The sequence below is a fragment of the Phoxinus phoxinus genome (assembly GCF_949152265.1).
Source record: "Phoxinus phoxinus genome assembly, chromosome: 2".
NCBI classification, from domain to species: Eukaryota; Metazoa; Chordata; class Actinopteri; order Cypriniformes; family Leuciscidae; genus Phoxinus; species Phoxinus phoxinus.
Window position 1 is genome coordinate 48875346 of NC_136877.1, and position 24146 is coordinate 48899491.

Sequence of the window (24146 nt, forward strand, 5' to 3'; positions counted from 1 at the left end):
AACCTGACTAAGCATTTTGACATTCTTGTTTGCAAACAATGACACACAAGGACTTGTCATTCTGATGACACTGATATGTTAATTGATTTAGTACTAGTATTTTGAGCAAGTTACAGGCTTTTGATGGTAATCTATTGTGTTTTGTTGTTTGTACAAATTGTTTTGAGAAATGCACTTACTGGTTTGCAAATCTTAAGGTTCAAGAAATGTACTAAAGCGACTGATAAGAACTATACTAGAGGAGTGGAGTTACAGCAAACATTCTCTTTCTCTCTCTCTCTCTCTCTCTCTCTCTCTCTCTATATATATATATATATATATATATATATATATATACAGGGGCGTAGTTTGTGGGGGAGATAACCCCTACAACCCCCCCCCCCCCCCCACAATATTTATACCATGAAAAAAAACCCCCGCCAATGTTCAAACCAAATCTACGCCCTTGTATATATATATATATATATATATATATATAGAGAGAGAGAGAGAGAGAGAGAGAGAGAGAGAGAGGGAGGGAGGGGGAGAGACAGAGCAGTATAGTCATACAAAAGAAAATAAAATGTTTAAAATGATCATGAATCAAGCTGACACATTTACATGTTTGTTTACAGGTTTATTTTGCTCTTACTTGATTTTAAAAGCCATTGGATATCCAACCCTAACCCTAACCCTAACCCTACCCTAGCCCTAGCTCTGCCTCTGACTGCCAGTCTGACTGAGATCTGCTCATGTTGAGATCAGCCGCCCTTCCCCCACAGCGCTGATCGCGCGGGCGCCCTTCCCCCACAGCACTGACTCTGATCGCGCGCGCGCCCTCCCCCACTGGGACTGACTGCAGTGACAGAGAGATGAACTAACAGACTGACAGGTATATAACGTGTAGCTTAATCAGAAGTGCTGCTCAAAAGACGACAATCTGTTGTGGCTATGCGTTTTTAAAGCACTTTTACAAGGTCTAGCAGCTTCTTCGCCCTTTAATGTAAAATACCATTAATTTATTAAAGAAATAAAAAGAAGATAATGCTGTTAAAGTACACATTAAAGTTTAATTTAGATCCTTGACATAATCCACACCCTTCCCCCATCTTAACTCAAATAAATTCTGAAGTAGTTGTGGGACACGACCTATTTTTTTACAGTCTATGGACACGACACGTGATGAAACGACAAAAACACGTGAAATCAAAATACGTAACTACGTCATTTACGCAAGTGTCGACCGTGCGTGGATGCGTTTTCCCGGGAAATGCACACGTGACAAGACGCGAAACAGACCATAGAACAGACGACAACCCTCCACCACGCAGGAAAGGTGAGATCAAGACTTGTCCTGAAAATGCATGATAAGATAACTAAATACATTGAGAAATATGAAAGTTAATAGGATGTATGTTTATTTTATTGGTTTAATTATTTTTTTTGCTTAGAGTTTTATTTACTTATCGCTTATATTTGAGCTTGCTTCTCATTTGATGATTTGTTGCTATAAGGAAAAAAGTTTGTTGTCTACTTGTAGGCATTGACCAGTAAATATAATTTTGCTATTATTTTTTATATAATACTTCTTTAGATTCTACAAATTAACCAAAACAACCGAGTCAGTGATAGTCTACTATGTCATTGTTTTTCTCAGAAGTGTTGTCAAATAGCAAATTTTTTACATCATTATTATTTGATATATTATTTATTTTATGTAATACATTATTCAATTATAAAAAAAATTCAGTGGAATGTTTTTTTATTTTTTATTTATTAATTATTTTTATATTGATTGTTTTGCCCAATGACGGTACATAGACATTTTATAGTATTTTTATTGTGTTTCAAGCTCCAAAGCAGACAAAAAGCACATTAAAAATAGTCCCTATGAATCTAGCTGGTTATTGAAAATCTCCCATATGCTGTAGCTCTTAAATCAAATATGAATATACAGTAGATTTATGTCAATTGTGGTCACAGGACACACAAGAACCAATGGTTTTTGGCATCATTGACATTGCCCTTTTTTATCTAAATGCCTGTTGTAGACTGGTCACATGTGATGTCATTGAATAGAGCTCTGTGATATAATATAAAGATATACTTTAGTGTTGAACAGAAAAAACACAACACAGGTTTGGAACAACATGAGGTTAATTTGGAACAACAATTAATGTAATTGTATGTTAATTATGTATGTTTTTGGGTGAACAAATCCAGTAAGATCAACAAGATTGTTTAAATATGCTTGTTTATTTCATTCACCTTATATTTTTTATAAATTTTTTCCAGTCATTGCAAGAAAGAAAGTCAGCATGCTGGGAAATAAAAGACGTAGAAAACCTCTGCAGGACGCTGAGCACCACATTGCCTGTGAAACCGACAAGCCTGGGCTTCAAGAGCAGTTCATCAGCAAATATAAAGGCAAGTATTTATGACTAAGCAGTTTAGTGATCATGTTAATCTACATAACTGAGAATTTAATGTGAGGCGAGTCATATGGTTATTAGGCCAACTAATATCCATGTTTCACAAGTTGAAAAATATTTTTTATTTTTTTATTGTGCAGTCAAGATTCCTGAATAGAGTTCTGCAGGCATGAGCCCTAAAACAGCAACATTTAAATGTTTGCACTTCCAGTTCTATCAACCTAACGTTAATGTTTACTTGCACATTCTTAACTCGATTGCATAATAAGCAGACAGTTCTTGTGGTCATGTAAATGCAGACTAAGGTCATCATAAACGGCTTAAGCCAATCGACACAGATAGATTTTTACCCCTTATTCCAAATTTGCATGTAAACACCTGCATTCTGTGGCTTATTGAAGTGAGCATGTGTGATGTGTGACAGGAAAGTTTACATACTGTGGATTTAAGCACATCCAGACAGAGCGAGTGTTTTCTTGACCCAAGAAACTCTTAAAATGTGTTCTCATCTCATGCAGAAGGGGTACAGTCAAAATACTGCATCCGATACTGCATGAGAGGAGAATATGTAAGTTTTCCGCTAAAATTCTGGAATACACTTGGCTTTATTTAAAGGACAAGTTCGGTATTTTACACTTAAAGCCCTGTTTACAGATCGCATCTGACACATGCTGCTGTCCCAAGAATTTTTGGCCCCAAGAAAATAAACCTAAAATTCTCGGGACAGCAGCATGTGTCTTTTAAACTTAACCGTTCTATTTCGTCAGAAACGATCGGAAAACAGGGCTTTAAGTGTAAAATACAGAACTTGACCTTTAACATCACAACTGACATGACATATGGAATACACAGTCAGATACACGAATGTTTAGGTTTTGAGATAATTTACCTGATTTACTTATAAAGTCTTGTGGTTTATGTGGTTATTGGTTTGCATGTAAACCAGGACAGTGCTGCCCTACAAAGGCAAAAGACCTTAACTCGTGTGTGGAACTGAGAAAAATTACTTTAAAGATTTTTAGTTGTCCCGCCAAATTTACATTAATTATAGGTAGGACACTGGAAATCTTGCAATTAGATGTTTTAGTAATGAAAATGATTTACATAAAAAAATCTTGAGCGCAACCTTGACTTTTGACCACTATTTTAAAGTTACTGTACTCTGCCTTTGTATTGTCAGCAACAAGTGAGATGTCATCCAAAAGGCAGTAACTTCCACATTATCAATATTTGGTTGCTGATCACCATTAACAAAATAATTATAGTAACAGCTGTATAAAATCTAGTGATCATGGCATTTAATTTGTATGATTTACAATTACTTATAACCATCTACTTATTACTATCCTGTAGGGGTGTAACGGTACGCAAAAATCACGGTTCGGTACGTACCTCGGTTTTAAAGTCACGGTTCGGTTCATTTTCGGTACAGTAAGGGAAAGAAATGCAAAACATTAAAATGCTGGTTGTTTACTATAAACTTTTTTTTAACAATTTGTTTACACTTTTTTTAAACACACTTTTTAATAAAATATAACGTTAGGCTAATAAATAAAAAATATATAAAATAAAAAAAGAATAAGAAATAAAATACTGCTGCAAAGTTCTCCACTAATAAAATACTCTCAAACCAATATTGGCCGTGACACTAGCTAGCAAGAGGCTGGGCTAAAGCGAGCGTGCCGTGTATGTGGTGATCTTTATTTATGCGATATTTATGTCCGAGCCCGACCCGAGAGTTAAAATCCAAATTTTTTTTCTCATACTAATGACACATGTACGTTTGTTTGTGTGGAAAGCCCGCTTTTAACAGAAAGGCAGTCGGAAATGTCCACAGATGAGCGCATCAGCGCTCTTAACACAGGCGCGCTTGCACGTGTTTCGTTGTCACAGCAACATAAACAAATTTCCGCACACAGGAAGACAGATGTTATGGTAATTTTTACATGTATTTGAATCACAAAAACGATTGATCAGATTTAATCAGTGCAACGCGGAGACTTCCGACACTTAATATGTTCGTGTGGAAACTCGGAATGGACGTATGTTCTGCACACAAAACTAGCCTAATTTACGTGACAGATTGCATTCGGTGCACATGTGCACCGTACCGAAAGTCCTGTACCGAAACGGTCCGGTACGAATACATGTACCGTTACACCCCTACTATCCTGTGCTTTGGTTGCATTCTGATGGCATTATTAATACATTAGACATGACAAAATACCTCCATTGTGGTAAAGAGTATGGTATCGAGTGACATAAGACTTGCTAAGCGCATTCAAAATGATAAAACAGATCGTTGCGCACATTCGACCCGGGGACTGGTTTATAGCGGTGGATCTAAAAGACGCATACACTTCAACATTGAGATAACCCCTTTATCACAGGCGGTTCCCGAGATTTGTGTTCGAAGGTGTCGCGCTCCTTGTATGTTCATGAAAATTACGAATGCCATTTCCCCTTTGGGACTGAAAGTGGGGAGTGCGTTCTGGACTACCTCGACGACTAATGCATTTATAGCACAACCTTCTGTGTTCTGCGTCTTTTCAGTGTGTGGTGGTTTCAGCTGTCTGCCCTGTTATTGTGGTGGTGCACTTTGCTCGTCCCGCGGATTTATTCCAGACGCTGTGATTGTAGGTATAACTCGCGTAACAGCTGGTCTGATGTTGTATGCACCAGCACTTGTTGCTTCATTATATTATCACTCCCTGTGACATAGGCTATTAGTCCAGCGTTGGCTCGACGGTGTTCAGGGCGGTGCTAAAGGCGTCTGTGCAGTTTTGGCTCTCTGCCAGCTAGATGCATGAATGTTTTAACCAGGTCCGGTACCCGATCTGGGTGAGGCGGGGCTTTAGTTCTTTGTTGTATTCATCTGCTACGGCATGTGTAATTTTTCTGTCATATCCTTCGCGATCGATATCGCACGTTTGTCAATGGAGTGGGTTTAGACCGTACTAAATGTTCTGACCGCGTTTGTGCAGGACTAAGCTCTGGGGACATCAGAAGCTACAGGGACTGATGGAAGCTGTACCAAGTGCACAGGCTACACTGTAATACAATTTTAATGGACAGTAAAACAAAGGCAGAACACTGTACAATCTGATAGGTGGCATTATTTGATAGAACACCGGCACAGTATCTTCATATTGACGGGCGGCTACACAAAGGCAGAGTACCGTAACTCAATTTGAGCGTTGCAAAACAAAGCCAAAGAGCGGTAACTGGAGTTACGGTGTTCTGCCTTGGTTTCTCGTGGGCTTTTTGAAATTACTGTTAAGACAACCCATTCTTTTTTTTGAAAAAACAATATAATTGACTCAAGATACTTATCCACATGATAAAGGAGGTCTCGATTGTGCCAAAAATAACGAATTTTCGACCACAATTTAAGTCACAGTCCTTTGCCTTTGCACGGCAGAATGGATTATTTCAATAAGGTGTTTTTTGTTTGTTGTTTTTTATCAGCGTATCGGTGTGCAAGTAAACATCACGTTTATTCTACAACATAAAATACCTCAGTAATGCTCTCTTGTGTGTTTTAAAAAAAAAGCCTTTACTTGTCTTGTAAAAGACAGTTGCTAACAAGCGTCTAAATGGGAGACAAGTTGTCTGGGACATTAAACACCATCAACTGAACAGATAAACTCATCTAGTCACTTTTACAGCCTCGTTGTGTTTATAATCGCACTCTTGCAAACTATTCTATACAGGTAGATTAAAGGATGTACACGGCACACAATCAGTCAACATGCATTATAAGAATGCAAAAACATTATATATATTACAAAGGGAGATGGATCTTAAAGCTTTAGAGTTCCTGTAGGCACATTTATCAACAACAACAAAAAAACCCTCTATACTTTTATCTAAACTATAGAAGCCAAATAAAACATCCATATACCACAAAGAAAACTATCCGAAAGAGATGCAAATAATAAACAAACATAATTGTTTTTTAAATTAATGCAACACAGACACATTCTAGATGAGTTGTTGAACCTTCATCATAAGGAAGTTGAAGTTTTGCAACTGTGGTGTAGTTTATAGACTAACTTTAGCTTATTTTCTGCAAATCCTATAAGGTTTTTGTGGAGGGAACCAGGGGAGGTGAACTACCCGGTTGGTCTGCAAAAATACGTCATCACTTCAGCACTCTGTTCTAAACAATATATAGCCATGATAATATTGATTGTCTAAAAAAAATTGAGTACATTTTAACTGTATACTTTTAAGACTTAAAAGTATAATGTAAAGTAAAAAAAGCAAAGCATGCTTCGAGATTAGCCTGGCTATTGACTATTTTCCTTCAGTAATTTCCCTTTTACATCATATAATGTACATAATATGGTTGAGAACTTTTAGTAATAATCAAAATAATAGTTGACATTAAAGAAACTGAAGCTATTTCTCCTCTTTAGGTCGTGGAGTTTTCACCGCTGGAGCTTTCTTCAGAGGTGATTTTGTTCTTGAATACAGAGGTGAACTTCTGAGTTCACAGGAGAGTCTTGACCGAACTGAACACTACACTGAAGCTGAGAACACGTTCCTGTTTGATTTTCAGTGGCATGGCAAAAATTGGTGGTGAGTATAGAACTGTTGGATTGATGTAGTAGGGATGCTAAAATATCTGGAACTGTAAAATACTTAGTTCATGCCTGTAGTTCTGTTCGCTTGGTTCGTTTGGTCCGTGTACGCTTAATGTTCAGATTGGCATTTCTATCGTCAAACATGTTATGCTTGACCAGTCTGTCCTTTTAGGGTCACATCTTCCTGTTTTTGGTTGTTTACATGTCTCTGGTCCATGTTACGTTAATATTTCATTCGAACTGCACCAGAGTTCGTTTGGAAGCCAACTGAGACACATTTTTTCAGCGTCTCGGTCAGTTTGTTTGGTGGCACCAGGGTTCAGATTAGGGCTGAACGATACATCGAATTTTCATCGTCATCGCGATATGAACTCCGGCGATGAACACATCGCAACAGACAGGCTGACACGATGAATAATGCCTGGTTCAGATTAGCACTAACTTACACGTTTTTGACTCCTAAAATCTTGTCGTGGACAAGAAACATGTCAGACTACACGTTGCTTTCCGACCAGTCATCGCGTGCCGTCACACACACACATTCACTCGCAAACATTCACTCGCACGCACAGACACACAAACACACACACTCACTGTCCCTCGCTCACTCGCTCGCTCACTCACGCACGCACACACACACACATACGCTCACACGCTCACTGGCGTACACACACACTCACTATTGCACTCACTCACGTCTCGCCTCGCTCACATATTCAACCCGTCGTGGAGGACCGTTAAAGAATTAAACATGCTATAGTCTTTCTGTCGTGAAGCATCGCAGACGCGACGTAGGTTGTCGCCCACTGTGACACTATACGAGATGAAACGATCAAATCTTGCGTCCCGACGCCCGTTGTCGTTATTACGAATCACCACGACACCCATACGTCAAACGGATCGTGCCAAAATCACGCTAAAATCGTGTATTCTGAACCAGGCAGGTAATAAACGTTTGACCTATCACGCAAAGAACCTATTAAAGCACTAAGACATGGGAACAGTATAGTTAACAATCACATTTATCGCAAGTCATATCGTTATCGCAATATTAAACAATGTTATCGCACATCGCAGCTTTTCCTCATATCGTGCAGCCCTAGTTCAGATGGCAGCGTTCACACTTATTCAAATGAACAGCACTAACGGTCTAAACAAACATGCCAGGTGTGAACACACCCTAATACTTAAAATTCACCATGAACTGACACGAAGAGTACTGAGTGCAGTTTCCTTGAGTAATCAATATTTGTTTTTCCTGTATTCGCAAAAGAGAACAAAATGGTAAATTTTAGATGCGTTTATCTGAGAACTGAGAGGATGCTGCAGTGAACTATCATATAGATCAGTGGTTCTCAGATAGCCTGACTACGTCAGACTTCCTACTTCCACTAATTTCATTTCGCTCCTGTAGTCAGTCTGAGATAGCGGCCTATCTTTCAGTTTTCCACCGGCCTTCGGACTGCCGGACCAATCAACGAACAGAGTGCGGGCTGAGAGCCGTGACGTAGACGCTAAGCGCCGAGTTTTACATTGTAGGTTAGAGAAATCGAAAACCGAAACGAGACACGGGATGCAATTCGCTCTGTTATAGAGAACCAGTGCCGCCGCTCCCACCACGCGCTGTGCGTAGGGAACCAAGAGCTGAAGGGGCACCAAAAAAATAGTGTTTCCGGGAGTCTCCCGCATATTGATAGCGGCTCACTGACGCCCGCGAATTAGTTAAAATCTCCGGAATCTAGAGCGATCGCGCCCGCGAGACAGAGACTGTGCTCCAAACCGCGTTGCGCGTGCACGGCAGAGAGGGAGAGCGAGCAAGAGACCGCGCGCGTGTGCCTCATGAAGCTTCTCGGGGTAGAGCACATCATAAAGGAATTATGCTTAGGGCACCGAAATGGCTAGCAGCGGCACTGGCTGTGTTTAAAAGATATAATCCTAAATTTGAGAGTTGGCTACAAATATTTTCTTGTTTCACTCTGTCAAAAATAAGTTTAGAGGCCGTGATTGTACCGTGGATGCGGAGATTAACGACGCCTAATCTGCAAAAGTCGTTTACAGCCATGTTCACTCCGGTATTTCGCTCGCATCATCATGTGTTTACAGCAGGTTTACAGTGGAAGTTCGATCATAGATTTGAGTTCGATGCATGATGTCTGTGGTTCGATGTGGCTGTACAGGCGCTAGTGTTGTCAAAAGACCCGGTACTTCGGTACCATTTCGGTACTAAAAAAATTAAATGGTTACGGTACCAGCTTTTCTTAAGTACCGGTGGTACCGAAGTATCGGATTGATCCGGTTCTTGACGCGCTGTCCGAACGGTACACAGTTGCGTCCTCTTCATAAACACACTGAGATATGCGACCGGCAGCGCTGCTAATGCGGTTTCTCTGAATCCACTTGTTGACCAGAAAGGAGGAAAGAGCCGTTCACAGCGCGGGTTTTTTGCGCGTGCAAATTCGTTTTCCAGGCACGCCTCTGTTCATGGTTGCATAGCAACGGCAGACGCAACAGGAAAGCACGCGCTTGTGGAAAGGAGAAAGCGGTGCAAACTGCGCTCTCCATGATGACGAGGAAGTATCATCAAAAAATGTATTGATTTCTAGCCCTTGCATTAGCTTTACTACTAGATATATTCATTGAGATGAGAAATAAAAAGCCGCCCTGTACAGCTGTTCGGCTGAGCTTTCCATGTTGTTACGGAAAGACCGCTGGTTTTTGTCACATGACCTGTTGAGATGCATTGAAGTGCTTCTCACTGAATTTGCACGCGCATAAAACGCGATATGTGAACGGCCCCTAAAGTGGTATCGTGTGCGGTTGTATCTCGTTTAAAAGGCCTTTTAAATATGAACGCAGTTTTGGATTAAATAAAAGGACAGGTTTTATCTCCTGTTTAGTTGGTAACACTACATTGAGATACCATTCATTAACATTACTTAATGCCTTATCTAACATCAACACATTGAGTGAACAATATATTTTTACAACATTAATGTATGTTTGTGAATGTTATTTAATACAAACACTTTTACAACTTTTGATTTTAAAAATGTATTAGTAGGCTACATTTTTAAATTACCCCAAGGAGAATAATTGCTTCAGTGTATAACTGATGTTAGGTCATTTTATCTAATGTTATCTAACAAATGGATATACACTTTAATATATGCAAATTTAATCAAAATTAGCTTTGGTACCGAAATTGGTACCGAGAACCGTGGATTTTCACAGGTATCGGTACCGAATACTGAAATTTTGGTACCGTGACAACACTAACAGGCGCATAACATACGTCCTAACTAAACTTATCTGATTGGCTTACGGGTAACCAATGATTTTAAACTTCAGACAAGTGCCCCCTAGCGAGAGAGAAAACACTTCTCTATTATGCCATTCCAGACTCTGTCTACGAAGCAAAGTGAAGTAGCAGAGTCTGGTATTACCAGGCTAGTTCTCAGACCCTCCTCTCTGCACATTCTGTATGTCTCCTTCACCTGACATACTCAGTTGAGTTAATAGAGCCGTGTTCTGATGATGACTGATCATCTGAATAAGGTGAATTTAAACACGAGTACTTGTATTAAAACACATACAACATATACAGAGCGGTGGGTTTCCAGGACTGGAGCTCAGAACCAGTTATAAAAATGTGTATAATACATATATATATAAAAATGTCTAGCATACTAAGATTACAAGTCTTGAGTGGAAATGTTATGTCTTTGTAGCATGGATGCATCTAAAGAAGACACGTCCTTGGGAAGACTTGTCAACGATGAGACCAGAAATCCTACTTGCAAAATGAGAACCGTTGAAGTGAGCAGAAAACCTCACCTTTGTCTCTTTGCTGTACGAGACATTCTACCAGGGGAGGAAATCACTTACAATTATGGAGACTCAGATTGGCCATGGCGAATCAAGGTACTATCAAGAAAATGCTAAAGAGATTGATCAGTAATCAGTAAATTCATGATAATCTTTTACTCTCATTCTGATTAGTTACCATGTGATTGTGGTCTCATATTTCTCAAGCCTTTAAATCAAGCATCAGCAGAATCCACTGATAAAAAGCCAGCCAGCAGTTTGGGCCCGCAGAAATCGGTAAGTCCACTTCAAAACCTCTGTATCATTATATTATTATTATATCATTATATTATTGACTCTTTTAGCATAGAGTTGTGTGTGAAAGGAATGATGGATAAATTGTAGGACAGCTAGAGGAATGAATGTGAACAAAGTTTTTCTGTCCTTTACAAATATCCTGAATTTGATATACACTGCTTTCTTTTCTGATATCCAGCCCCATTGTGCAGCTTCTCATTCCTCTCCTGAATTGGACATGGTGAACAGCAATGGTCCACATGAGCAGTCAGTCAAAGCAAGAACATCAAGGAATAAAATGGTAACCATGTCATACATGAAGCAACTATCTACTGATGTTTACTGCCAGCTAGTTAAAAGTGCAGTAAGTGATTTCTGAGAAACACTGTTGATATTTGAAATCGACACTCAAACACACTCCTCCCTTCATTGCTCTGCCCCCAAAATAATGAACGCGCAACACAGGCAGCCACTGACTGCTCAGGTGTTCAACTAGAAAAGATCTTTATCACTGGGAAACCATAGGATGCATTTACAGGTTTGGTTTTAGTTGATTGTAGGTGCATATCCACTTCATCCAGCACACGTGTGTAATAGTAGTCGGAAGTTCGGATCATTTTACTGACTCGGATATTTGAATCTCGTTCATCAAAATGAACAAATAATTTTTCGAGTCATTTCGTTCATTTCAGCAGAATGTATTTAAAATGTAAAATGTTAGCCAAATTCCCCAAACACATCAAATGTTGATTGCATTTAGAATAAGAAAAAAATTGCAAAAGGATAAATTATGAGAAACAGAAACAATTAATTAATCTGGGTCTTCAGGGTATGCTGTCTGTTAGTTTACCTCACCTTCCGAAGCCGTTCGTTCTGGACTCCAGGACACTGGAGTTACACCTCTACTCTTTACCAGAAGTGCAGTGGGATTTTTAATGACCACAGAGAGTCAGGACCTCGGTTTAACGTCTCATCCGAAGGATGCTATGGAGTAAAATGTAGCGCCTTGCTACCAACCTCTGCTAGTTAAAGGAGTAGTTAACTTCAGGATTAAAAAGTTCCTGATAATTTACTCACCCTCACATCATCCAAGATGTTCATGTCTTTCTTTCTTTAATGGAATATAAATAACTGTTTTTGAGGAAAACATTCCAGGAGAAGAGGATATTTTTCTCCATATAGTGACTTCAATGGGGTCCAACAGTTTCAGGTCCAAATGTGAGTTTCAATGCAGCGATAAGAATAAGAAAAGTAATTCCTTACTCCTGAGGAATAAGAGTGTTATCTAGACAAACTAGCCGCCATAACAAAATAAACATTTATATACTTTTAAACCACAAATGCTCGTCTTGCACTAGCTCTGCGATGCGCCACACATTACTTCATCAGGTTGAAAGGTCATGCGTGTTCCAGTTCAAAAAGGTAGGATAGGCCGAAAAACTCTCCTCCATCTTCAAAATCGTCTGAAATGGCGTTTGTCTTAGTCTTTGCACGTTCTCTTTGTAAACACTAGGTTGGTACTTTCGCCTGCCTTCCGCGTGACCTTTTATCGTGATTACGTAATGTGTGGGGCATCAGAGCTAGTGCAAGACGGGCATTTGTGGTATATAAATGTTTATTTTGTTATAAAATGGCAAATGGTTTGTCTAGATAAGTCTCTTATTCCTCGGCTGGATCGTGTTGAGACTTTGAAGCTGCACTGAAACTCACATCTGGACCTTTGACCCGGTGGACCATTGAAGTCCATTATATGGAGAAAAATCCTGGAATGTTTTCCTCAAAAAACTTAATTTCTTTTCCACTAAAGAAAGACATGGACATCTTGGATAATGTGAGGGTGAGTAAATTATCAGGAAATTTTAATTCTGAAGTGAACTAATCCTTTAACTAGTTATTGGTTTACAGTTTTAATGTATGAACCAATGTAACTATTAACGTGACTATTGTCACAATTTGTATGTAAAGTTTGTATAAATGTTTGTTTTTTAAGAGTTTTATTATCTTATTAACGATCTTTGCTTTGAAATGTGCAAAACATGTTTCTTTATTTTTTTTGTTCACCCCTACAGTGTTTTTTCTTATCTTATATGGCTGCTACAGTTTTCAATATTGTTAATGTACATTTTATTCTTGTTTAAGCTAAATAGCTCTTTATATATCTGCAGAAGCGGTTTCAATCAAGACAGTCATCCTCAGTCGCATCCACATCTGATGCACCCTCTTCATCGGCACCCTGTGCTTTGTCCACTTGTATAGTGGCCTCATCTACCTCATGCCATCCTGCCCTGTCCTCATCACCGTCACCACCTCCTGCTCCACCCACGTCACCATCATCCTCGCCTGCGCAGCCCTCATCGCCTTCTCCTGCGCCACCCACGTCACCAACAGCCTCGCCTGCGCAGCCCTCATCGCCTTCTCCTGCGCCACCCACGTCACCAACAGCCTCGCCTGCGCAGCCCTCATCGCCTTCTCCTGCGCCACCCACGTCACCATCATCCTCGCCTGCGCAGCCCTCATCGCCTTCTCCTGCTCCACCCACGTCACCAACATCCTCGCCTGCGCAGCCCTCATCGCCTTCTCCTGCGCCACCCACATCACCAACATCCTCGTCTGCGCAGCCCTCATCGCCTTCTCCTGCGCCACCCACGTCACCAACAGCCTCGCCTGCGCAGCCCTCATCGCCTTCTCCTGCGCCACCCACGTCACCATCATCCTCGCCTGCGCAGCCCTCATCGCCTTCTCCTGCGCCACCCACGTCACCATCATCCTCGCCTGCGCAGCCCTCATCGCCTTCTCCTGCGCCACCCACGTCACCAACAGCCTCGCCTGCGCAGCCCTCATCGCCTTCTCCTGCGCCACCCACGTCACCAACAGCCTCGCCTGCGCAGCCCTCATCGCCTTCTCCTGCGCCACCCACGTCACCAACAGCCTCGCCTGCGCAGCCCTCATCGCCTTCTCCTGCGCCACCCACGTCACCAACAGCCTCGCCTGCGCAGCCCTCATCGCCTTCTCCTGCGCCACCCACGTCACCAACAGCCTCGCCTGCGCAGCCCTCATCGCCTTCTCCTGCGCCACCCACGTCACCAACAGCCTCGCCTGCGCAGCCCTCATCGCCTTCTCCTGCGCCACCCACGTCACCAACAGCCTCGCCTGCGCAGCCCTCATCGCCTTCTCCTGCGCCACCCACGTCACCAACAGCCTCGCCTGCGCAGCCCTCATCGCCTTCTCCTGCGCCACCCACGTCACCAACAGCCTCGCCTGCGCAGCCCTCATCGCCTTCTCCTGCGCCACCCACGTCACCATCATCCTCGCCTGCGCAGCCCTCATCGCCTTCTCCTGCGCCACCCACGTCACCAACAGCCTCGCCTGCGCAGCCCTCATCGCCTTCTCCTGCACTGCCTTCATCATCCTCATCCTCGCCTGCTCCCCCCGTATCTTCACCTTGTGCTGCATCAACACCTGTGGTTCACTCATCACAGGTGTCTGGGACACTCTCATTAAGGGAGGTGGGTAGATTCATTTGCTGAATTATTGGGATGGTCGGGGTGTATTGCACTGGTAGAACTAACAATAGATTATATGAAATTGTATATTATTTATATTTGTTTGTATTTCTCCTTTTTCCAGATATCCTCTTTAAGGCCATCAAGAAAAAGACAGGTAATTATGACTTTGCTCTCTGCAATATGATGAAATGTAATGTTACAGGAACCACTGTCATGAGTAAGTGTTAAATTCTCTCATTCAGTGTTCAGGAAGTGCCGACTGTGAAACAGATTACAGCGATGTCACAGACTACAGCGATGTTGACTACATACCAAAAATCAGCTCAGATGAATCGGATGGTAGTTCTTCTGGACATGACATGGTCAAAAGTGCTTTGATACATCCAACATCTCCCAACGAGGCAGGTAGTTCATCTGATCAATCTATGACAGTACCATCACCAAAAAAGATGAAATGCCAATCTAAAGAGACAAACACCTTATCTGGTGATAAAACTTTTATTCAGTCAATGCCATCACCAAAGCAGGAACGCAAGACATACAACAAGAAGCAGTATTGCCTTTATTGCTCTAAGCCATATTCAAAAATGGCAAGACACCTTGAATTTGTCCATCGCAACGAAATGGGGGTTGTAAAGGCAGTAGCATTTCCAAAACATTCCAAAGAAAGACGAGTCCAGTTAAACCTCCTTAGAAAAAGGGGCAACTTTGCCCACAACACAGATGTGGTGAGACAAGGACATGGGGAGATGATTGCCTGCTACCGTCCAAAATATAGACAAAGAGCCAAAGAATTCATTCATTGCATTTACTGCCAAGGGCTTTATAACAAGCGTAGCCTTTGGAAACATATCAAAAACTGTCCCCTGAAACCTAAAGATGATGATGCCAAGGGCAGGAAAAGAGTTCGATCTCTGTGTGCTCTAAACACACCAGTCGGCTTAGAAGTGAGCAAAGGGTTCAAGAAAATACTGTCCTTTATGAACTATGATGAAGTTTCGCGTGTAGTTCATACTGACAGATGCATCATGCAGCTGGGGGAGCACATGTTCAACAGGATGGGGTCTGATGTGACCAAACATGACTACATCAGACAGAAGATGAGAGAAGTAGGCAGACTTCTTCTTGAAGCAAGGAAGATTACCCCACTGAGAACAATGGTAGACTTCTTCATACCAGCAAACTTCAAACATGTCATAGCAGCTGTTAAAGTTGTGTCTGGCTACGATGAAGAGAAAAACACCTACCGCATTCCTTCTTTAGCTCTCAAACTTGGGCATTCTTTAAACAAGATCTCTAGTATTGTTGAGAGCAATGCCATGATGTATGGAGATCATGAGCGTGCTGAGTGTGCCCGAGACTTCAGGAAAATACACCAGGCAAGGTGGAATGAGTACATTTCTGCTGGTGCTATAACTACATTGAAAGAAGCCAAGTGGAACACACCACAGATCATTCCTTTCACTCAGGATGTCAGAGTCCTGCACACACATCTTGAAAAGAAACACAATGGGCTCCTAAGTAAGCTCAGATCTTGCCCTTCTGCTGACAGCTACACTGCTCTAGCCAAGGTCACGCTGTCCCAGGTCATCCTGTTCAACCGAAGGAGAGAAGGTGAAGTATCCCGGATGCTTTTGTCAGCTTTTAAAAGCAGGGACACTTCTGAGCTACACGAAGACATTGCCATCTGTCTGTCTGAGTTTGAGAGGAAGCTGTGTCTCCACTTCACAAGAGTTGAGATCCGTGGTAAACGAGGGAGAAAGGTTCCTGTGCTTCTCAAGCCTTCCATGGTTTCTGCCATGGAGCTGCTCGTTGAAACGCGTGAGCTTTGTGGTGTTCCAGCAGAGAATCCCTTTATGTTTGGCAGATGTGGAGCATTGTCTGCCTACAGAGGAGGAGAGTGCATCAACAAAGCTGCTTGCGAATGTGGCATAAAGAACCCTGAAGCACTGTCATCAACTAGGCTCAGGAAACACATAGCAACCATGTCTAAAATTCTTAATCTTGATGAGAATGAAGCAGACCAACTGGCTGATTTCCTTGGTCACGATATCAGAATCCACAGACAGTATTACCGGTTACCAGAGGGAACACTGCAGCTGGCAAAAATGAGTAAAGTCCTAATGGCCATGGAGAAAGGAACACTGTCTGACTACAAAGGAAAGAAACTTGATGACATTGAAATCGACCCAAATGGTTGAGTATACTTGGACTGTCTGTGTGTATTTGTGCTGTATATATTTGCTAAATGATGTATATAATTATGTCACAGATGCTAAGTATAAGCAATAAAGTGTTATTTTTTTTGTCAATTAGAGCAACTTGAGGCCCAAGGTGATTCCATGTCAAGTGATGAGGAGGATTGCAGTGACCTATCTCAGACAACAGCACCAGCAGAGACTGATCAACCTGTTCAATCTGATCAATCTGTTTCACAGGAGGATCAATGTAAGAAAAATCTCTACATTGCACAAACAACAATAATCAAATAAACATGAATTAGCTCCATGCAGCAATATCCAGCCAAAAGAAAAAAATCTACACATTAAGACACAGTCTTGATTTGGTCTTTACTTACCGATTTAGTTGTAATGAGAATTTACTTTTTAATTATTTCATAGGTTCTTCAAACGCTCCAAAAAAGAAATGGGAGGACAGTGAGGTAAAAGCAGTAGAGAGACACATGATGAAGTTCATCAAGACATGCAAAGTTCCTGGTAAGCAAGACTGTGAAAGATGCATTCACGCAGAGCCAGAAGCTTTGAAGCAGCGAACATGGACTGGTGTGAAAAATTATGTGCGGAACAGGATCACGACTCTTAAAAGAAAGGGTGGTTTGTAGGGAGGCACAAACACCAACACTTTGCACATTATGCTTTTTTTGTAAGAAATAGAGCTAAAGTGTAGAAATATTTTGAGGATAGAATGAAACCGAATTAGAAGTGAAAAGTTGGAGTATAAGAAGGCTAATGAAGGAGAGGATAGTAAGATAGTTAATTTTCATTATTCAGTTTTTTTTGTTCAGTTACAATGAAGTTGGATGAAACGTCATGTTAAACTTTGTGATATTTCTGTCATAGAGGGATGGGAGAATGTAAAGATGATAAAACAACTGGGAAGAGTGATTAGGTGTGTTGGACATCGGCTGCTGGATGAAAAGAGGGAGGAGTGAAGGTAAAGAGAATAAAAAGGGTAGGAGTGAAGGTAAAGAGGATGGAAAGAGGGAGGAGTGAAGGTAAAGAGGATGGAAAGAGGGAGGAGTGAAGGTAAAGAGGATGGAAAGAGGGAGGAGTGAAGGTAAAGAGGATGAAAAGAGGGAGGAGGGAAGGTAAAAAGGATGGAAAGAGGGAGGAGTGAAGGTAAAGAGGATGAAAAGAGGGAGGAGTGAAGGTAAAGAGGATGAAAAGAGGGAGGAGTGAAGGTAAAGAGGATGGAAAGAGGGAGGAGGGAAGGTAAAGAGGATGAAAAGAGGGAGGAGTGAAGGTAAAGAGGATGGAAAGAGGGAGGAGTGAAGGTAAAGAGGATGAAAAGAGGGAGGAGTGAAGGTAAAGAGGATGAAAAGAGGGAGGAGTGAAGGTAAAGAGGATGAAAAGAGGGAGGAGTGAAGGTAAAGAGGATGGAAAGAGGGAGGAGGGAAGGTAAAGAGGATGGAAAGAGGGAGGAGTGAAGGTAAAGAGGATGGAAAGAGGGAGGAGTGAAGGTAAAGAGGATGGAAAGAGGGAGGAGGGAAGGTAAAGAGGATGGAAAGAGGGAGGAGTGAAGGTAAAGAGGATGGAAAGAGGGAGGAGTGAAGGTAAAGAGGATGAAAAGAGGGAGGAGGGAAGGTAAAGAGGATGAAAAGAGGGAGGAGGGAAGGTAAAGAGGATGGAAAGAGGGAGGAGGGAAGGTAAAGAGGATGGAAAGAGGGAGGAGGGAAGGTAAAGAGGATGAAAAGAGGGAGGAGGGAAGGTAAAGAGGATGAAAAGAGGGAGGAGGGAAGGTAAAGAGGATGGAAAGAGGGAGGAGGGAAGGTAAAGAGGATGAAAAGAGGGAGGAGTGAAGGTAAAGAGCATGAAAAGAGGGAGGAGTGAAGGTAAAGAGGATGGAAAGAGGGAGGAGGGAAGGTAAAGAGGATGGAAAGAGGGAGGAGGGAAGGTAAAGAGGATGAAAAGAGGGAGGAGTGAAGGTAAAGAGCATGAAAAGAGGGAGGAGGGAAGGTAAAGAGCATGAAAAGAGGGAGGAGGGAAGGTAAAGAGGATGGAAAGAGGGAGGAGGGAAGGTAAAGAGGATGGAAAGAGGGAGGAGGGAAGGTAAAGAGGATGGAAAGAGGGAGGAGTGAAGGTAAAGAGGATGGAAAGAGGGAGGAGTGAAGGTAAAGAGGATGGAAAGAGGGAGGAGTGAAGGTAAAGAGGATGGAAAGAGGGAGGAGGGAAGGTAAAGAGGATGAAAAGAGGGAGGAGGGAAGGTAAAGAGGATGAAAAGAGGGAGGAGGGAAGGTAAAGAGGATGAAAAGAGGGAGGAGTGAAGGTAAAGAGCATGAAAAGAGGGAGGAGTGAAGGTAAAGAGGATGGAAAGAGGGAGGAGGGAAGGTAAAGAGGATGGAAAGAGGGAGGAGGGAAGGTAAAGAGGATGAAAAGAGGGAGGAGGGAAGGTAAAGAGGATGAAAAGAGGGAGGAGGGAAGGTAAAGAGGATGAAAAGAGGGAGGAGGGAAGGTAAAGAGCATGAAAAGAGGGAGGAGGGAAGGTAAAGAGGATGGAAAGAGGGAGGAGGGAAGGTAAAGAGGATGGAAAGAGGGAGGAGGGAAGGTAAAGAGGATGGAAAGAGGGAGGAGGGAAGGTAAAGATGATGGAAAGAGGGAGGAGGGAAGGTAAAGAGGATGAAAAGAGGGAGGAGGGAAGGTAAAGAGGATGAAAAGAGGGAGGAGGGAAGGTAAAGAGGATGGAAAGAGGGAGGAGTGAAGGTAAAGAGGATGAAAAGAGGGAGGAGGGAAGGTAAAGAGGATGAAAAGAGGGAGGAGGGAAGGTAAAGAGGATGGAAAGAGGGAGGAGGGAAGGTAAAGAGGATGAAAAGAGGGAGGAGGGAAGGTAAAGAGGATGAAAAGAGGGAGGAGGGAAGGTAAAGAGGATGGAAAGAGGGAGGAGTGAAGGTAAAGAGGATGAAAAGAGGGAGGAGTGAAGGTAAAGAGGATGGAAAGAGGGAGGAGTGAAGGTAAAGAGGATGAAAAGAGGGAGGAGTGAAGGTAAAGAGGATGAAAAGAGGGAGGAGGGAAGGTAAAGAGGATGAAAAGAGGGAGGAGGGAAGGTAAAGAGGATGGAAAGAGGGAGGAGGGAAGGTAAAGAGGATGGAAAGAGGGAGGGGTGAAGGTAAAGAGGATGAAAAGAGGGAGGAGTGAAGGTAAAGAGGATGGAAAGAGGGAGGAGGGAAGGTAAAGAGGATGGAAAGAGGGAGGAGGGAAGGTAAAGAGGATCGAAAGAGGGAGGAGGGAAGGTAAAGAGCATGAAAAGAGGGAGGAGGGAAGGTAAAGAGGATGGAAAGAGGGAGGAGGGAAGGTAAAGAGGATGGAAAGAGGGAGGAGTGAAGGTAAAGAGGATGGAAAGAGGGAGGAGTGAAGGTAAAGCGGATGGAAAGAGGGAGGAGTGAATGTAAAGAAGGAAGTAGAGAGATTTTGAAGGGTGGATGAAGTATGGAGGATAGTTGGGCACTGAGAATCATTCCCACCAAGTTAATTGATTTTTCATTGTTGTTCTTTTTTTATCTTTTAGAATTTCTGTTATTAACTGCAATGTGCACTTTCAACACAATGTGTTCAAGATTGTTAATATTAAAGAGTCGTTTAATTGGAGTGTGTGTCTCTCAAGTCCCCAAAGAGTCATTTATTCGGAGTGTGTGTGTCTCTCGAGTCCCCAAAGAGTCATTTAATCGGAGTATGTGTGTATCGCTAGAGTCCCCAAAGAGTCATTTAATCAGTGTGTGTGTGTCTCTCAAGTCCCCAAAGAGTCATTTATTCGGAGTGTGTGTGTCTCTCAAGTCCCCAAAGAGTCATTTATTCGGAGTGTGTGTGTCTCTCGAGTCCCCAAAGAGTCATTTAATCGGAGTATGTGTGTATCACTAGAGTCCCCAAAGAGTCATTTAATCAGTGTGTGTGTGTGTCTCTCGAGTCCCCAAAGAGTCATTTAATCGGAGTATGTGTGTCTCTCGAGTCCCCAAAGAGTCATTTAATTGGAGTATGTGTGTCTCTCGAGTCCCCAAAGAGTCATTTAATCGGAGTGTGTATCACTAGAGTCCCCGAAGAGTCATTTAATCAGTGTGTGTGTGTGTCTCTCGAGTCCCCAAAGAGTCATTTAATAGGAGTGTGTGTCTCTCGAGTCCCCAAAGAGTCATTTAATCGGAGTATGTGTGTCTCTCGAGTCCCCAAAGAGTCATTTAATTGGAGTATGTGTGTATCACTAGAGTCCCCAAAGAGTCATTTAATCAGTGTGTGTGTGTGTGTGTCTCTCGAGTCCCCAAAGAGTCATTTAATAGGAGTGTGTGTCTCTCGAGTCCCCAAAGAGTCATTTAATCGGAGTATGTGTGTATCACTAGAGTCCCCAAAGAGTCATTTAATCAGTGTGTGTGTGTGTGTCTCTCGAGTCCCCAAAGAGTCATTTAATCGGAGTGTGTGTGTGTGTCTCTCGAGTCCCCAAAGAGTCATTTAATCGGAGTGTGTATCACTAGAGTCCCCGAAGAGTCATTTAATCGGAGTGTGTGTGTCTCTCAAGTCCCCAAAGAGTCATTTAATCGGAGTGTGTATCACTAGAGTCCCCGAAGAGTCATTTAATCGGAGTGTGTGTGTGTGTGTCTCTCAAGTCTCCAAAGAGTCATTTAATCGGAGTGTGTGTGAGTTTTTATTTTTTGACAATTAGTACACTTTACAGAAGAACATGCATAATGTCTTAAAGCCCCAGTGTGTAGCCAAAGATGACTCTGGTGAGAAACTCCTTAAGATGTTTTTGTGATGATTAGTTTGCAGTCGATGCTAAATTAACTAGAGGATGCAGGCTGTGGTCAGTGAAGTGTTCTCTGCTATGAAGTGAAGTCAGCTTTATTTCTATAGCGCATTACACAATACAGATCGTTTTAAAGCAGTTTCACACACATAAAATAACTTGCAAATTTCAACAATTACTTATGTAGAGCTGTTTTACAGTTGAAATTGAAGACAATAGTGTCATTATTCAGCTTAATTATGTTCATATTTTGCTTCTGATAGTCAATAGTCAAATCAATAATATTTCTGAATGTTAATTGTTCTTCCCCGACTGAGCAGCCAAAGGCACTTGATCTCAAGCTACAAATCAGACAAAACATGTAGGCTACCCATTTACAGTGATCTTGAAGAAATGGAAAAAATAAAACAAAACCTGTTTACTCTTACACTTGTATCTCTGCACTAGCTTGATTTCAGTGTCCAGTATTTGAACTTTGATTTGTAATATTCTACTTCTGTGACTTCTTAGGATAAATAATATATAACCTCGCAACAATGTCCTGAAAGTATACCTTAACCAGAGTCTGTGTATCACCATGGTCCTCAAAGTATGACTTCATCAGAGTTTGTGTTTAATGTCCCCAAAATGGACATAAAAAATACTGTCCCCAAAGTGAAGGCAAAATGTCAGGTCTTTAAGGAAGGCTTTTATTGATAAAATCAAGTGATAAATGTGATGACCGCTTCTCCAGAAGTGCAGTCATATCTTTCTTTTGTCTCTAGACCCTTCAGAAAGGGGTGTCCCTAAAGGTAGGGTTCCCAGTCATACGTCCTCACATTGTGGTTAAGTAGGTATGTGTGTGTGTGTGTGTGTGTGTGTGTGTGTGTGTGTGTGTGTGTGTGTGTGTGTGTGTGTGTGTGTGTGTGTGTGTGTGTGTGTGTGTGTGTGTGTGTGTGTGTGTGTGTGTGTGATGTCTGAATTCAATTCAACTTTATTTCGCCATGTATACAGATACTAGGAATTTGGATTGGTCTTCTCCATGCAGGCAACACACAGTAAAACAGAAAAACAAAGAAAACAAGGACAAAAACACAAGCACAAATAGATACATTATGAGCAATAAGTTAATATGATTGTAGATAGTATTGTGTTAAATAAAAATAAAGTGCAATGAATTCCAGATGTAAGAGTCAATCAGGAGGGCTATTGCTTGGGGGGAAAAACTGTGGCGGTGGCGTGATGTTTTGGGCAGAAAGGCCCTGTACCGCTTTCCAGAGGGGAGAAGATTAAACAGACTATTGGCAGGATGAGAGGGGTCGGCCGCAATCTTCACAGCTCTGGTAATGGACCTGGAGCTGAACAGGTCCATGATGGAGGGCAGGGGGCAGCCGATGATCCGCTCTGCTGCCCGGGCGACTCTTTGTAGCCTGGCCTTTGCGCGGGCTGACGCAGAGGCAAACCAGACCGTGAGGGAGGATGTTAGCACACTCTCAATGACCGCTCTGTAGAATTGTACCATGATGGGGGGACTGAGCAGTAGTCCTTTCAGGCGGCGGAGGAAGAACAGGCGCTGCTGGGCTTTCTTCACTATTTGGGAGATGTTTTTGTCCCATTTGAGAATATAACAAACGGGGAAATTATACTACACTCTCAGAAAAAAAACGGTACAAAAGCTGTCACTGGGGCTGTACCTTTTCAAAAGGTACACTTTTCTACCTAAAGGGTGCATATTGGTACCTTAATGGTACATATTAGCACCTAAAAGGTCAGATAAGTCAGATAGATTAAATTGGTAAATGTATTTGGCATTTTGTCGGGGGAGAGGGCTCTGATCTTGGTAATTGGCCCGAACACAGAGTATCCTCACTCTAAACCATTTGAAAAAGTACAGCCCCAGTGGCAGCTTTAGTACCTTTTTTAGACAAATATCTACATTTATAAACTTGTGATTTTGAGAAAACAAAGTAAAGCAATCAAGAAAACAGAGTTTGCTCCTATAGTAACAGAAATGTTTACACAAGAAGAACCAATCAAATTGCAGTCATGTCACTTTTGCCATGCATCTATTCTATAAAAACTGTCGTATTCTTTTTGTTTGTGGGATTCTTTCTGAAATGTTTCTGTGATTAAAGCATATTCAAAGGCATTGTCTTGAGTCGGTTTAGTTATTGCTGCGCAGCAAGTTAGTGGAGCACTAGAGATCTTATTTCCCAAGTGTTCATATTGGTCAAGATGTTGATCGACTCAGAGCTAGATTAAAATTTTATTGAACGTCAATCAGGAAACGTTTAGGGACGTCGATTAGGAGATGACCTGCTGTAAGCCTCCCAGGATGACTTGCTAGGAGGCCTGGATGAGGGCGGGGGTATCGGCCCTGACACAGTTACAGAGTTGCGTCGGGCCACAGATCACATTGGTCACTCAAATAACACCAGAGGCCAGTAGATTTGGTGGTTTATGAGGTTTTATTTCAAACAAAGAAACAAATGAAAAGTCTCTTTGTCACACGTGCAGATTTCTCATACAGACACTTATCAGAAATGCCATCTGTTATAAACTCAATAGCTCATATATATGGACTTTAATGAGGG

At 42.0% G+C, this 24146-nt stretch overlaps 2 protein-coding genes across 3 annotated transcripts in view; both read left to right on the plus strand.

Moving 5' to 3' along the window:
* The window catches only part of trmt10b (tRNA methyltransferase 10B), a 50150-nt gene that overhangs the window by 16333 nt on the left and 9671 nt on the right, over positions 1-24146 (plus strand). The gene's annotated exons all lie outside the window — the stretch shown is intronic.
* LOC306992321 (uncharacterized protein) lies at positions 1106-17933 on the plus strand. Of its 2 annotated transcripts, XM_079601054.1 has the most exons (7): positions 1106-1315; positions 2275-2406; positions 6833-6995; positions 14729-14761; positions 14850-16803; positions 16924-17055; positions 17229-17921. In XM_079601054.1, the coding sequence occupies exons 5-7, from the start codon at positions 14967-14969 to the stop codon at positions 17447-17449; spliced, it is 2190 nt and encodes a 729-aa protein (XP_079457180.1). In that variant the 5' UTR covers positions 1106-1315; positions 2275-2406; positions 6833-6995; positions 14729-14761; positions 14850-14966; the 3' UTR covers positions 17450-17921. The 2 variants fall into 2 exon arrangements, with proteins under 2 accessions (XP_079457180.1, XP_079457179.1); XM_079601053.1 differs by lacking the exons at positions 1106-1315; positions 2275-2406; positions 6833-6995 and adding an exon at positions 11339-11402 and having other exon boundaries at positions 17229-17933.

What these genes read in the sequence shown, in the direction of transcription:
- LOC306992321 (XM_079601053.1), top strand. Translation starts at nt 11,340, where the DNA reads ATGGTGAACAGCAATGGTCCACATGAGCAGTCAGTCAAAGCAAGAACA. An exon ending in GAACATCAAGGAATAAAATG is followed by an intron (nt 11,403 to 14,728) that starts GTAACCATGTCA and finishes TCCTTTTTCCAG; the next exon opens with ATATCCTCTTTAAGGCCATC. An exon ending in GGCCATCAAGAAAAAGACAG is followed by an intron (nt 14,762 to 14,849) that starts GTAATTATGACT and finishes TCTCTCATTCAG; the next exon opens with TGTTCAGGAAGTGCCGACTG.